At 40.1% G+C, this 14,418-nt stretch overlaps 1 protein-coding gene across 1 annotated transcript in view; it reads right to left on the reverse strand.

Annotated features, from left to right (window-relative positions):
• Positions 1 to 14,418, reverse strand: part of RASA3 (RAS p21 protein activator 3) — a 154,933-nt gene that overhangs the window by 14,344 nt on the left and 126,171 nt on the right. Inside the window, exons 12-18 of the mRNA XM_063126183.1 lie at positions 13,678 to 13,792; positions 12,236 to 12,310; positions 9,731 to 9,854; positions 8,156 to 8,262; positions 6,458 to 6,535; positions 5,480 to 5,557; positions 3,995 to 4,068 (exon numbers count right to left, since the gene is read on the reverse strand). Coding sequence (XP_062982253.1) covers positions 3,995 to 4,068; positions 5,480 to 5,557; positions 6,458 to 6,535; positions 8,156 to 8,262; positions 9,731 to 9,854; positions 12,236 to 12,310; positions 13,678 to 13,792 — 651 coding nt within the window. The remainder of the gene's footprint in view (positions 1 to 3,994; positions 4,069 to 5,479; positions 5,558 to 6,457; positions 6,536 to 8,155; positions 8,263 to 9,730; positions 9,855 to 12,235; positions 12,311 to 13,677; positions 13,793 to 14,418) is intronic.

Raw genomic sequence — 14,418 nt, forward strand, 5'->3', positions numbered from 1 at the left:
CCTTTCGGCGCCTCCTGAAAACATCTTTATTCCAAGAAGCCTTTCTTTAACATGCAGCCTTGGATTTCTGTTTTTTGCTTCTTTTTAAATTTTGTTTTAACTGATTTATTCTATTTCTATTTTCATTTTACCTTGTACACCGCTCCGAAATTTTTCAATAGGGAGCGGTATATAAATATTCTAAATAAATAAATAAATAAATAAATAAATAAATCTCTATGGATTTATTTGATTCATTTTGAAAGAAATTCCCAGTCACTAAATAATGGATGCTTGGCTGAACATTGTATCGACAGTTTTCCTGTTCAAGTACTAGTGTACTCTAGAGTACGTAAATTTTATTAATAGACAGAAGTTTATAGATTATACACACACACACACACACTTGTTACACAGGTAGTTTTTATCTGGTAAGAAGTTGCACCACATTTTCAAAAGAATCAGAATTATAAAATAAGAGCAGATGTTTGAAGGAAAAGTAAGAAATTAACATTGCAATACAGTCAGTATATTCTATAAACATGTTGCAAACAAATTCAGGATATTTTAATTCCTATTTTTCTTAAGTTGGATGCCCAGAGGTTCAGAGTAAATCACTGTAAAAAAGGGAGCAATCCTATGGCCCTTATACAACAACTGAGGGGCCATACGATATTTTGGAGTCCCAGCACCAATGCTGGAGTCATCACTCTGATCTCAAAGCTGTGAATCCAAGCTCCTCTTGCAGTGGGTGCAGAAAGTACTGCACTGGCTGCCTCTCAGAGGTTGGGAACATAACCTCACCTTGGAGAAGGTCAAAAGGGACGATTTTGGTGGGTTGGGAGGGGAGGATACCAGCTATCCTGGGGCCTCTCTGGCCTGCATCCCCCATCGTCCGAAACACTTTTGTTAGATGGGCACAAAAGCCTGTCTAGCAAAAATGCAGGGCAGAAGGACAGAGAGCTGAAGATTTGTCTCTGCTTCTCCTCCCGCCCTGCACATGATGCTCTCTGAGTCTCAAGGGCACAGTCCATAGGATTGCATCCACTTAGTTCTTGAACTGAAATGGGATTAAAAATAATAAACTAAAAAGAATACACAAACGTTTTTAAAAGCCAAAATGCTTCAAGTCAAGTATGTAGCATACCAGCCAAATAAAACCCTTATGAAGGCTCCTAGCAACATGGATGAACTAAACTTTGGCTGCCAAAACCCAGACAAAACCTGAATATTCAAGGCATTTCTAGAAGATGTTAAGGATCGGATTTTGATAAGTCTTCAGGGAGAGGGAAATTAATAATTTGAGACAATCTTCAGAAGTCCTGCGTTTTCATGCCTTATGGATTTGGTGCCCAAATACAATGATTCTGAATCTCACAGATTCTGGAGAAGCATAGGAAAGAAGGGCATCTCACAGGTAAGTTAAGATGCCACTTACAGATCTATAGGTAAAAACATAGTGTCCAGAACTCTAAAGGAAACCAATAACACTCTGATATATTAGGCTCCCATAGAACATGCATAGTGAACATAGGTCGAAACGAGGAGGTGGCATGAACTGTGAGGCAAGGGAACTTATGTGCAGATATCAGGGGTTAAATCTGTAGACCCAGTAGACATAGCACTGGGAACTAGCAACATTCCCAATTCTAAGGACATCTAAATAAATCTATAAACCTCTGCGTTAAAGGAGATCCAAGAATACAGAACTGGAAAGTTGCCTGTTGCTGAGGAAATAGAGCATAGTAGGAAATCGAATTTTAACATGTTAAGAGTAAACAAACTGCTGCAGAAAGCTGAAAAGTACATCTTCTCTTAACACCTCTGGTAGTTCTGCCTATACGTTTTAGAATAGTTGTAGCTCTACTCCCACTTTATGCATACTTTCTGACGTACGTACGTGTCTTCCCAATCAAATACAAGCATATTCAAATATTTCACGGCCATTTTATTGATGGTTCTCATAATGTTGTTGTTAATAACAGCTAAAAACATTTATAACTGCATTGGGATAGCCAGATAGCTAGTTATCCTAAGACTTGAGCAGATATTTTTAAAGATATATGTATGCCTTTACAAAAGAATGGTAGAGAACCTTGTTCTTTGCACTCTCACTTCTGAAAAGAATAAGATAGGCAATAAGCCATTTGCTGAGTGGCTAAGACCTAGGGCCTTGCTAGACCTGCCGGGATAAGCCGGCAGGGAGGCGGGGCGACGGCGCACTGACATTAGCGCGCGCCGCCCGGGCTTCCAGACGCGGGACGCGCAGGGACATCGGGATCCCTGCAGCGTCCACCATTTTTTAAAAAAAGTTTAAAGGGGCCACGTGCGGCCCGAAGACTCCGGAGAAGGTAAGCCATTTTTTTTAGTTAACCCCCCCATCCGCTCCATATCCCTTCCTGATCTTTCTCTCCCTCAGTGTCCCGTGTGTCGTCTCTCCTTCTCCCTCCGTGTGTGTGTCCTGTGTCGTCTCTCCTCCTTCTCCCTCCGTGTGTGTGTGTGTGTTCTGTGTCGTCTCTCCTCCTTCTCCCTCCGTGTGTGTGTGTGTGTGTGTCCTGTGTCGTCTCTCCTCCTTCTCCCTCCCGGGATCTCCCCCGGCCGATGGGCACAGCGCTCAGCGCTGTGGCCAGTCCGCGGCTTTTTGCGGCTACTCGCGAGTAATCGAGTAGCCGCAAAAAGCCACGGAAGTAGCTAGACGTTCCGCAGCTCCGGCTTCAGGCCGGAGCTGCAGAAAAGGCGCGCCATAAGCGACTTCGCTTATGGCACGTTAGAGGAGGCTTCAGTGTGGCCTGGGGCCAGATTCCCCTGTGCGTCATGTGGAAGCACAGCAGGGAAACTGGCTCTCAAGGCGTGCTAAAGCCTCGTCTAGCAACGCCCCTAGACTCTGTCAGCATAGCAAAACAAGAAGAGAAACCACAAATATTTCAGGCATCACATATCAATTTACTAGTCTGACTCTACTGAATTACTGGCCTTCTCCCCTTTGGTATGGAGACAGGCTGAACCATGGAGAGAGGAGAAAAGGCACATAGAAACCATACTAACTATGCAAACAATTACTCCAGAAGGAACCAAAATTATAGCTTTTCTCAACAAATCTTCTCTCATGAGCCCCATTCTCTTAACCTTGAGAACTATTGACTGAAGTAGTTACTACTAATACCAGATTTAATATGCTCCATGTATTTCTAAATATTCTAATGGAGTTTTAAGAACTTGTAACCAAATGTTTAAAGCGCTTCTGTGTGTTCAGTAACCGTTGGTGCAGTACAATGCAAAACATTCCCATCTGTTTTTCAGCCACACTGTATGGATATTAACTGCAGTTTTACTTCCTTTCCCCAAGTCAAGTCAAACACACGCTCTTGATATGAAGGGAGGGCACACCGTTGGCAGGTAGCTATGGCTAAATGCCAACTGCCTTTACCATCTTACCTGCATGAACTATTATCATCAACTTTCTTTACTGTTAGTTTAAGAGTCCTTAACACAGCAGGCCAAGCAAGAAGAGACAGAAAAAAATCAGACAGAAGCAAAAGCAAGACAGATGCAAAAATGTCACATTTAAGAGTTAAGAGGGGAAGTTTATAAAAATCATATGCATTTATTTTTTTAAAGCAAAAGAAAGTAATTTAATGAAGAGAAACAAACTTTTAAGAGACAGACAAAAAATATTGTTAAAACTCATTACAATTAGAAGCAGGCAGGCTTTCTACCCTGAACTCAAATACATGCAGTGTTTTATAACTCAAGAAATATTTCTGATAAAAACAATTTTGCTTGCATTTTCAATTATGATCATATTCTCTAAAGAATTTGCCATTCCTTCCAATTTGGTAGCATCAGCCATTTTTAGAACAGTATTTTCTTTTTCCTCTTCCAAGTCTTTAGTATATTAGATAATACTAGACGCAGGACAGAACTTTGTAGCACCTCACTTGTTACTTCGCCCCAAGTAGATGCTGAACCGTTTTGTATGCTTTAAAACCAAAATAAAATATTGACATATTCTCACCCTTCTTTTAGTAGTATTGGCTGCTCTATTCTCTTGTGATCTCTTCTTCCAGAGGATGAAATCAAATCTAAGAACTTAGAGGAGAAAACAATGAATATATATATGAAATAAGGATTTAGCACAGATCTCATATAATTGCTACCTGCCAGAAGCACTCATAAAGTGCAAGTAGAAATGCTAGAGTTTATAAAGGTTAATTATCGACTACTTAATGACAAGAAAAATAATATTAAAAGCTATTTGAAAGTAAATAAAATATTGTTCCGTGTTCAAATTAAATAGGATAGCTGCCTTGTGCTGAATGATACTGTGGCGTCTACGTGTCATTGGCCCATCATAACTTCACAGAAATACAGATAACTCTCCTCCTACCTTGACCCCAAATGAAACCTCCTTTAGATGTTCTCCTGCAGTTGTGGTTGATGTCAGTTCAAACAGCTGCTCCCACACTGGTCAGAGAACATCTAAAACAGCCTTCCCCATCCTGGTGCTCTCTAGATGTTTTGGACTACAACTCCCAACATTCCTGATAATTGACCATGCTGGCTGATGGGTGTTGAAGTCCAAAACACTTGAAGAGCACCAGGTGGGGGGAGGTGGGCCTATAGTATTTAAAAGAATTATGGTCCTCACCAGTGGAGGCTGGCTCCTATTTCCATAGGGCAGTGAATCTGCTCTGGGTTTCTGTCAGAATCAGTCTAAAGTGCTGAACCTTATCCCCCAAATGGATAGCTTAGAGTTCTGATTGAAACCCATAGCGGATTCACTACCTCACTGAAACAGGTACCACCAGCCTCCATTGGTCATAAGAAGTCCCCTGATGCTGGATCAGACCAAGGGTCCGTCTAGTCCAGCACTCTGTTCACATAGTGGCCAACCAGCTGTTGACCAGGGACCAACAAAGCAGGACATGGTGCAACAGCAACGTCCCACCCATGTTCTCCAGCAACTGGTGCACACAGGCTTACTGCCTCGCATACTGGAGATAGCACATAACCATCAGGGATAGTAACCATTGATAGCCTTCCCCTCCAGAAATTTATCCACCCTCCTTTTAAAGCTATCCAAATTGGTGGCCATCACTACATTTTGTGGTAGTGAATTCTATAATTTAACTATGCGCTGTATGAAGAACTATTATGTAGGCTACAAAATTCTGGAGATGGAACAGTTAACTATGTTTGAGCACATATATCTAATTGCCCTGCCCAACCTTTGAAACTCTGAAATAATTACCCTACAATAGCTGCTTTTCCATATTGCTTAATGCAACTCTGAAGAGGCCTGCAGAAGGGGGGAAAAAACCAAATCTGTGCCCCAAAGCACATTTATAGATTTACTTCTGATATTTTCTGCCTCCTCCATTGTTATTTTCATTTTTTGTGGATTATTCAGAATAAAGAAATGTATGTAATTAATTATTCATTGAACCAGCGCACATTATTAAGCCAACGAAGTACATAAAATATTGTTGATATTACTTACATTTTTTACTGCATCTGCATATTTCTGCTCGTTAAAGTAGTCATAAAATATAGCCATATAAGATTCCTTGAAACTGGCCTGAAATGCAACCACTGCCAGATATTTATCTTGAAATACGGTGATATATATATACATAAAATCAAAACATCAGGACAGCAGAAAAATTACAATTCATTCATTTATAGACAGATATTTTTCAATATTGAAAAGAGCCCTGAAAACTAATTCCTTTTGGCCTAGATCATTAAGTACAGGCTAAAAACACTGCATATATATTGCTTCACATGCAAAAGCCCTCAAATCAAGGTATTTCCTTTTTAAAGCCTGGATACAATTCAAACGCTATTTTCTCAAATTAGCCATTCATTCTGAACTGACAATAATGGGTTGTTAGAGGAGACTGAGGCTGCAATCCATAAGCAATTTATGACCAAATTCAGGTCCAATTCATGAATGGTGTGGGTGGGCAGGAATTTTGGGGGGCTTCACTATTACTGGATATACCGACCCCTCACATGATTTGAACACTATAAGCAAACTTCAATCCCAGCTGAGAAATAAATGGCTGATAATGCAGAGTGGTCATGTGAATCAGCATATATTTTGCTAGGCCAAAATAACTTTTTCTAGGTCCTGAATAAATGATCCCCTACTGTTGTTTCCCACAGACCCTCCTTGATAAGGAAACACAAGCTCTCAAGCTTATGTGACAAGAAACAGAGAAGGAATTCTGGATGGGGATCCTCACAAGCTCAGCATTCCCCGTAACAGCAGCCTAGTGCAGTACTGGCACATGTGCTGATGGGAGAGAAGAGAACACAGGGTTCTTTTGTTCCCTATGACAGTACTTCTGGACATGGGTGCTGTGCCTATGTACAGAAGGATTATGCCCCAATGTTTAAAGATCGTAATCAAACAAAGGGGGTGAAATGCCAAAAGTTACCCAGAACAGGGGAGGAAAGAATTGGAAATTCTTACAGACTTAGATTTCGATAAACTGCCTAATGTTTGTATCGTCTTGGAAATCAGGGTCAAAGTTCTTGAAGTTTGTGGATCCTAAAAAAAGGGGGGAAACAGTGTATTATGGTTAGTGAGCAGGAAACCACAAATGCTGTACTACTACACTTCAATGCCAGATTCTATTTCACACATGGAATAATGCGTGCCCCTGCCCTAGAATACAAGAGAATTAAAGTTGGAAGAGATATTAAGGACTGTCAAATTGAGTGTCTTGCAGTGGCAGGCCTCCCTAGCCACCTTGCTTAATTTGCAAATGAAGGATGAATGCCTGGAATTTCATCCTTCCTGTACAGGAATTCTAGGAACAACCCACTCCCCCCAGATTTCACATTTTTTAGTTTCAAAAACACTTTTTCAACAAACAACCATAGTCATGCATATGGTGGGACCATAGCTCAATGACAGAGCATGTACTTTGCATGCAGAAGGTCCCCGTTCGATTCCTGGCATCTCCAGATAGGCTGGAAAATTTCCTTCCTGAAACCCTGGAGGGCTGCTGCCAGTCAGTGTTGACAATACTGTGCTAGATGGACCAATAGTCTGACTTAGTACAAAGCAGCTCCCTATGTTCCTAATTATTAGGCTCCCTATAGGAGGTACTTTAAACATGGTAAAATAAATCTAGCCAAATAGACAGAAACCCACAGTAATACATAACTGGTTTTAGGAGTTGTTTGGGAACTGCTAGGTGCATCTAGGGCCGTTTCTATACCTGCCTTTTTTCCAGAGATTGTCCCGGGATCATCCCTGTGCATCTAAATGATACACAGGGGATCCCGGGAGCAGGCAGGGACGATCCCTTCATTTTCCTGGGATAATCCTTAGGTGTAGAAAGGGCCTAGGATTTACCTGTGCCTGGCATAAAGTGGTTTTCTACGCTTTCTGAAATCAACATGTATGCTCAACTTGCTTTCACCCAATCTAGCAAAGGTATCTTTGATTTAATGCAAGAGCCAAGACTGGTATAGCAGTATGTCTCACACTATATTTGCAAAGCCCAGTTTGCTTGCTAATTATGGCACTGTGAGCACTTGGATTTATTTTTTTAAATAAATGTTGTATTTTAATGTATTTTATATAAACTGCTTAGAGAATTTTTAAAAATATGGTAAGTTGTCTATAAATCTATTGAATAAATAATAATAAATGGAGTACTACTAGCTTAAAAAGAAAAAAGGAAGAGTTGGTATTTTATTAGCTAGGATAAATGTATGTCTTTTTCAGTTGGCTCTGGTTCGTAGATCTCTGGGTTCTATTAAAAATAAAAAGTAGATCCCACAATGTTTATCCTCCCCTATTCTAAACTACTTCCCAAGACACTGTTATAATAGTCTGGACCGTTCACTAAATTGATTTTTTATACTTTAGAGCAATTGCTAAGGAAACAGTTATGCATTTGGCTAGATCAGCCAGTACAATTTTTGATCTTTTTGTGGGGGTTGGGGGGCCCCCTCAAAGACACAGACATTTTCTTGCAGTTGCCCCAGGACATTAATGTCTAAATTCATATCTTGTTTCCTCTGTGAGTCCTGACATGTCCATAGTAAAATATCCATGAATATGCATCAATATACACAATTTCATTTCTTATTTAATCAAATATGGCCACATATGGGCTTCCTGCATACCACTGTATTAGGAATATGCAACACTTACTGGGTGATGTGGTGTAAGATGGAAGAGGTTTGGAGAAAGAATTGCAGGCGCAAAGAATCTCAGAAAAATAAAGCTGCTTACTGCTGTGTACCTAACATCTGGGTCGTCTGTAATTTAAAAACAGAACATAAACCGCCAAATATAATTCCACTCGTAAGAAAAAGTCAAGACAACCACAAAAAAGGAGGGTGAGAGTCTGTGGCTTCCTGAAGGCATCTCAGTGAGCTCACGGGAGAGATGGAGTATATACTCTTAGCCACTATACTACACCAGCTCCAATGACTAATTCTGCTCCTTCTATAAAGGTTTGGTTGCTGAGCAGACTGTAGCTATTCAGTGGTACTCTTCATTTGGTGACTTAGTCATACTTAGAGTAGCCCCATTGAAATCCATGGTACTTGAGTCAGCCTTGATTAACTTAAGTCCCATTGATTTCAATGGGTTTATTCTAAGTATGGCTAAGTCTCCCATTCTAAAAGGTTGAAATGCCTCTCCTAAGGCTTATGGGCAGTAAAAGCTTTAAAGCTAAAACATACTTGTATTTTTTTGTATTTCTGGCTCTACCCCCTCTGCCTTCAGCCCCGCCCACCACTGGAATATGGTCTTGAGAGTGTCTCCAAAATAGAGTTTGGAACCCGGACTGAAAGAGGTCCCCCACTCCTGCTCTAGGCTCTCACTCAACTATCATCGGACAGTGGCCATTCTATTTCACAGATGCAGAGGGGGAGAGAATGGAAAGAGGGCTGTTCTATTGAATCTGCTGAGAGACCAACTGCCTTCGGCACCCGCAATGCTCACCCAGCAGTAGCCATTCCATCAGGCTACTTGAACTGGTTTGTGACTATAAGTACTTGTGCCTGAGTTTGTTTTTTCCCTTCTCACTTCCCATCCCTTTGTCCTTTTGTGTCACAACTTTTAGATAGTAAGCCTAAGTTTAGGAACTTTGTTTTTTGTAATTTTGCACTGCTTTGGAAGGCTTTCTGACTGAAGAGTGGAGCAGAAATACTTAAAATAAATAATAAATACTGTTGGAGGGTTCCTGATTGAAATGGAGTATCAGTTTTCATCCGAGTGTCATTTTCTGCAAATTTATGCATTCTAAGCTCCCAAACAAAACCAGAGGGTGCCAGAATTCAGCAAGTGTCAGATATACAATCTGAAAATAAGATTGTCAGATTGTATTTTGACTGTTCTGGAATTTCTTGGAGCCTATAGCTATTGAACATCAGCTATATGGTTTCTGAAGCGTGTAACCATTAAGCTTTTGCCGTGAGATTCCTGAAATAAAGAAGTATCACTGATTTGGGTATCCTGTGTCAGTTTGCTAGAATGCATGCTCACCTGAGGGATCAGGAAACCTGACAGCAAGTGTCTCAGAATGGTACCCACACAGTGCAGAGCAGATCTTAAATTGGATACAGACAACACAGAAATCTACACATACATCAGGAATGTGTAACGAAATATTTTGGCAAATACTATTATGATTCATTATGTGGTCAGATAAATAATTGTCAACTCAGTTTAATACTGTTTGGGGGGACTTAGGAATTTCAACTCTACATGGTAACATACCTTGGAAACGTATGGCAGCAGACTCCCTCAATGAAAAAAATATATCACACATCACTGTAGGACAACTGACCCCAGATTTTGTGATAACCGTAAAAATCCGGTCAACATAATGCCTAAGATTTTCCTAAGAGATAAAAAAATCACATCACACCAGATAAGACAATCATGCCAAAGTAATTATAGCCGTTTAAAACTTAGAACAAAAATTTATATTTCAATGACTCTTGATCTCTGCTGAACTTATGATGATCAGATCCCTATGCCATGTTTTTGCACTTCTTCACTTATTTCTGTTGGGGCATTTTGAAGAATGTGTTGTTATTGTCTTTACTAATTATAGGCCAGGAGGATCTAAAGAACCAAACATCTAGTTTCAGACATCCAAGGAGGCTTTTGACTGGTGTTTTGTTGAGCAACACTCTGCCTCCCAGCCTGCCTTGGTGCCATGGGGCAAACCATATTTGAAAGAAAGGAAAGGTTAGTTTGAGCTCTCTTGGAGATGAGAAACCTGCTGTCCAAACAAACTAATGTTTTTCAAAAATCCTACTGGATATTCATGGCTTTGGGTGTATCAGAAGTGGTTCTTTGGATCCTGGCATAAGGTAGCAGTCAATTGGCCTTTTAAAAACCTACATTATTGGATGTGAGTTCATTCACTTATTATATTTCTATACCACCTCACAGCCAAAGTTTTCTCGGTGCTTCACAAAAATAAAAACAATTAAAATACATTATATAATGTATAAAACCATTCACCTAAGGACACAAAAACAGATAGAACACATAACAATATATATATATATATATATATATATATATATATATATATCTATCTAAGACAATTTAAAAACCATCAGCCAAAGACATTTGATCAAAAAGACTCATTATTCACTGCCAAAGGGCAGTTTTAACCCGGCGCTGAAAATATGACAATATTGGTACCAGGCAGGCCTTGTCGGGGAGCTCATTCCATAAATTGGGGGCCACCACCAAGAAGGCCCTCCCCCTTGTTGCCATCCTCCAAGTCTCCCTTAGAGGAGGCTCCTGGAGGAGGGCCTTGGATGGAGGGTATAGTGTACAGGTCAGTTCATGCTGGGAGAGACATTCCATCAGGTATTGTTGTCCTGAGCCTGGAAAATCTTTATAAATCAAAACTAGCACCTTGAATTGGGCTTGGAAATACACAGGCAGCCAGTGCAAGCAGGCCAGATTTGGTGCTATATGTTCAGACCGTCTTGTCCCTGTTATCAATCTGGCCAATGCAGCTTCTGAACCATCTTCAACAGCAGCCCCATGTAGAGTGCATTGCAATAATCAACATGTTCCTCCATTTGCTTTGGAAAATTGAGCTACAGAGCCTCTGGAGGTACTTTCAATATCTCATCCTGGAGTTATGTTAAATAAATGTATTTGTCAAGAAGCTTTTTCTTCCTTGATCAATTTATATTACATTTCTGCAACGTTGCCATATTTTACATGGAAACAAAATTAATGAGATTTTGCTACTCAAGTTCTTGATTTGCAGCACCAATTGTATTCAGAAAATGAACTGCTTCTTTAATAAAAGTGCATAATTCATTTTTCTCGACAAAGCTGTTTCTGAACTATCCTCTTTTCTGTATAGTGCTGCCAGTTATTCCTTACTGTGTACTCCTTTATTCTTGTTCCTCTTCCTCTAAAATGTGCTGTTTGTCTTGTTTATGGCACATATGGACTGGATATTTATTATAAGCTACTGCTGAAATCAGGCATTTGCAAACACATCTAATTTAAAACCACTTCACACATGATGAATTCCTACAAAGAAGGTGCTTCCATGTAGGAATTTACATGAAACCCAAACATAGATTGCACATGTGTATCCTCCTCCTCCTCCTCCTCCTCCTCCTCCTCCTCCTCCTCCTCCTCCTCCTCCTCCTCCTCCTCCTCCTCCTCCTCCTCCTCCTCCTCCTCTTCTTCTTCTTCTTCTTCTTCTTCTTCTTCTTCTTCTTCTTCTTCTTCTTCTTCTCTGTGTATGCACCAACCTTTCAGGTTTTGGGAAACCACAGCAAATTTGCAGCTTCCCAGTGTTCATGGGCAAGGAGAAAATCCACATATGAGATAATCTAACATCAGAATTGGCAGGTTATTTTCTTTTGTGTAGGATATATGAAGCAGACCTTATTGCAGCCATTCCCAGCCTGGAAGTTCAACATCAACTCCCATCAGCCCCAGTCAGCATGGCCAATGATAAGGAATGCTGGGAGTTGCACTCCAAAATATCTCAAGGGCACCAGATTGGGGAAGGCTGCCTTATTGTATCTATATAACATCTGGACAGAAAACTTTTGGAAACTGGTATAGGTATCATACAGTCCATGGATGCACAAAGTAGCAAATTTATCCATGGCCACTTGTCCCAGCTGCAAAAAAGTTGCATGTGCAGATCTACCACCCAACTGGTACTAAATAAATGTCAATCAGTAAGTAGAAATCTGGTTTTCAGCCACAAAATGAACTGCCTACCCTGTTATTTTCCAAGTTTTCGGCATCTTTCAACTTCACAGGATCAATTTCACAAGATTTATGGAGTTGGCAGATCTAAAAAAAAAAGAAATAAATAAAAAAGTGGATTTTCTTCAGGTGGGATTTGGCCTTTTGTAATTGCTTATACAAATAACTGATTCCAATAAAACAGGTCCAGTTTTCTTTGGGCAAGATAAGAGGAATTCCTCTTAGTCCATTGAAGACATTACACTAGTTCTCTGGCGTGGGGGAAAACCCCATGGATTTTCAAATAGAAACAAGACCCAGGAAAGCAACCTCCCTCTTCAACTCTATTACCTTTAATTGTGACTTAATAACACAACTACACTGACAGTAACGTTGGTTTCCTTTTAACAAAGGGTTTACAAATCTACTTCAAACCTTGGTTTCAAATGCTGGTTAACATGGGAACTCTAGCATTGACCATGATTATTGACATTACAGAAGTAACACTAAATTATTTAGGGAAGCTAGAGAGAGAGGGAAATTCAGGCTAGAGGAAGAAGGGTCTGTCTCCCAATTTGAAAATAATGGTTTGCATGGAGCCAGCTGTACATCTGCACTGGACCATAGTGAAATATATATATATATATATATATATATATATATATATATATATCCTGTGCTGAAAAGGAATTAGTCATTAAGGAAACATTTTCTACCTCCCTTTTGTTTAAGCAAAGGAGAACAAAAGAACAGTGTTGCAAAACCATTTTAAAGAAAAAGTAAAGACTATTAGTGAGCTACGGCACTAAGAGATCAGTTAAGAAAGTGCTGAATCAATTAAAGGAAATTTGCGGTCTGCTTATTTGTGACACTGGGGAAAGGACATGCTAACTGCACCACAGAGATAATGAAACATTGCCACATTGTCAAACAAAAACATGTGCGTTCATCTAAAATTAATCACACATTTAAATGAGTTGTTTCTTTTGTATGTACGTTGGATAGTTTTCCAGGATGAAAATGCTTGCTTTTGTAACATGAGATGTCTGTGGCCACCCCAGAAAACGCCATTTCATATAAATGGATGGCATCCAAGTGACATGGCTGAGTCACTGGATAAGCAAATACTACATGGGGTCCTAATCCAAACCAAGCAGGATATTGCACTATGAAAGTGCTATATAAGAGGCAGGAGCCACACCAAGCAGGATATAGTGGTATGAAAGCAGTATATGGTATGTGTCAATGAGCCCCAACAGCACTTCAATACCACTATAAAGTAGTAGTGTGGCTCCTACTTTTTATATACCGCTTTCATACCACTTTCATAGTGCAATATCCTGCTTGGTGTAGATTAGGCCTGGTTTTTCATAACTTCTCACCCCTTATGCATTAGTCTGTCAAGCATCCTTAAAATCACAAGGGATTGCACATTCTGCTCTTAAAACTTATGAAAGATTTGAAGGTGGTCTCACCTCATCAATAATTGGCTTTAGTGTAACCTGAAGGTAATGCATCCCCGCCAATTTCATGGTTTCATCAATGCACTTGGAAGTTAATGAGTTCCCTCTGAAAATGGTGTTTGGATCTCTGAAAGCAAATAATTTCCTATGATTTAGCCTTCTTGTGATAAACCATTAATAACCAACATGATGAAATAAATTACATAGTTGGAGCTGCAGATGAACGGACATACAGCATCTTCTTTAACCAAGAGGAGTCCATTGAAAGGTCCTGTCCACTATCTTAAAACTGCATTGCAAGCAGAGACAAATGACAGTCAACAACTTTAGCCAGTAACAAAGGAAGGAGGATCACACATTTTGTTCCTAGGAAGCTCAAGTGTTTGCTGTTAAATGGAAAGGTTCCATACAGCTTTCCTTTATGGGTCTTTAAAAATAGAGAAGGTTGAGAAGGCATGCATACATATTAGTTTTAAGTGAGTATGCAGAAGTTTTCTTTTAACTAGGGATGGCTGTCCAGGAAAGGATGAGAAAGAAAGCACAGAGCAGCTGGCCTGGTCAACAAAGCATAGTAACCTTGTCCTACAAAAGTAGGTGTGAGAGGAGACTTATCCCAGAGAGAGAGAGAGAGAGAGAGAGAGAGAGGGGTTCCTGGCCTATGCAAGGATACAGAGCCACAGTTAATTGTGTCAGGAACAAATGTGGCTGTGGAATGGCAGAAGATGACAAATGGGTGGTGCAGACCTGTATCTG

The sequence above is a fragment of the Elgaria multicarinata genome, chromosome 5 (assembly GCF_023053635.1).
Source record: "Elgaria multicarinata webbii isolate HBS135686 ecotype San Diego chromosome 5, rElgMul1.1.pri, whole genome shotgun sequence".
Lineage (NCBI taxonomy): Eukaryota > Metazoa > Chordata > Lepidosauria > Squamata > Anguidae > Elgaria > Elgaria multicarinata.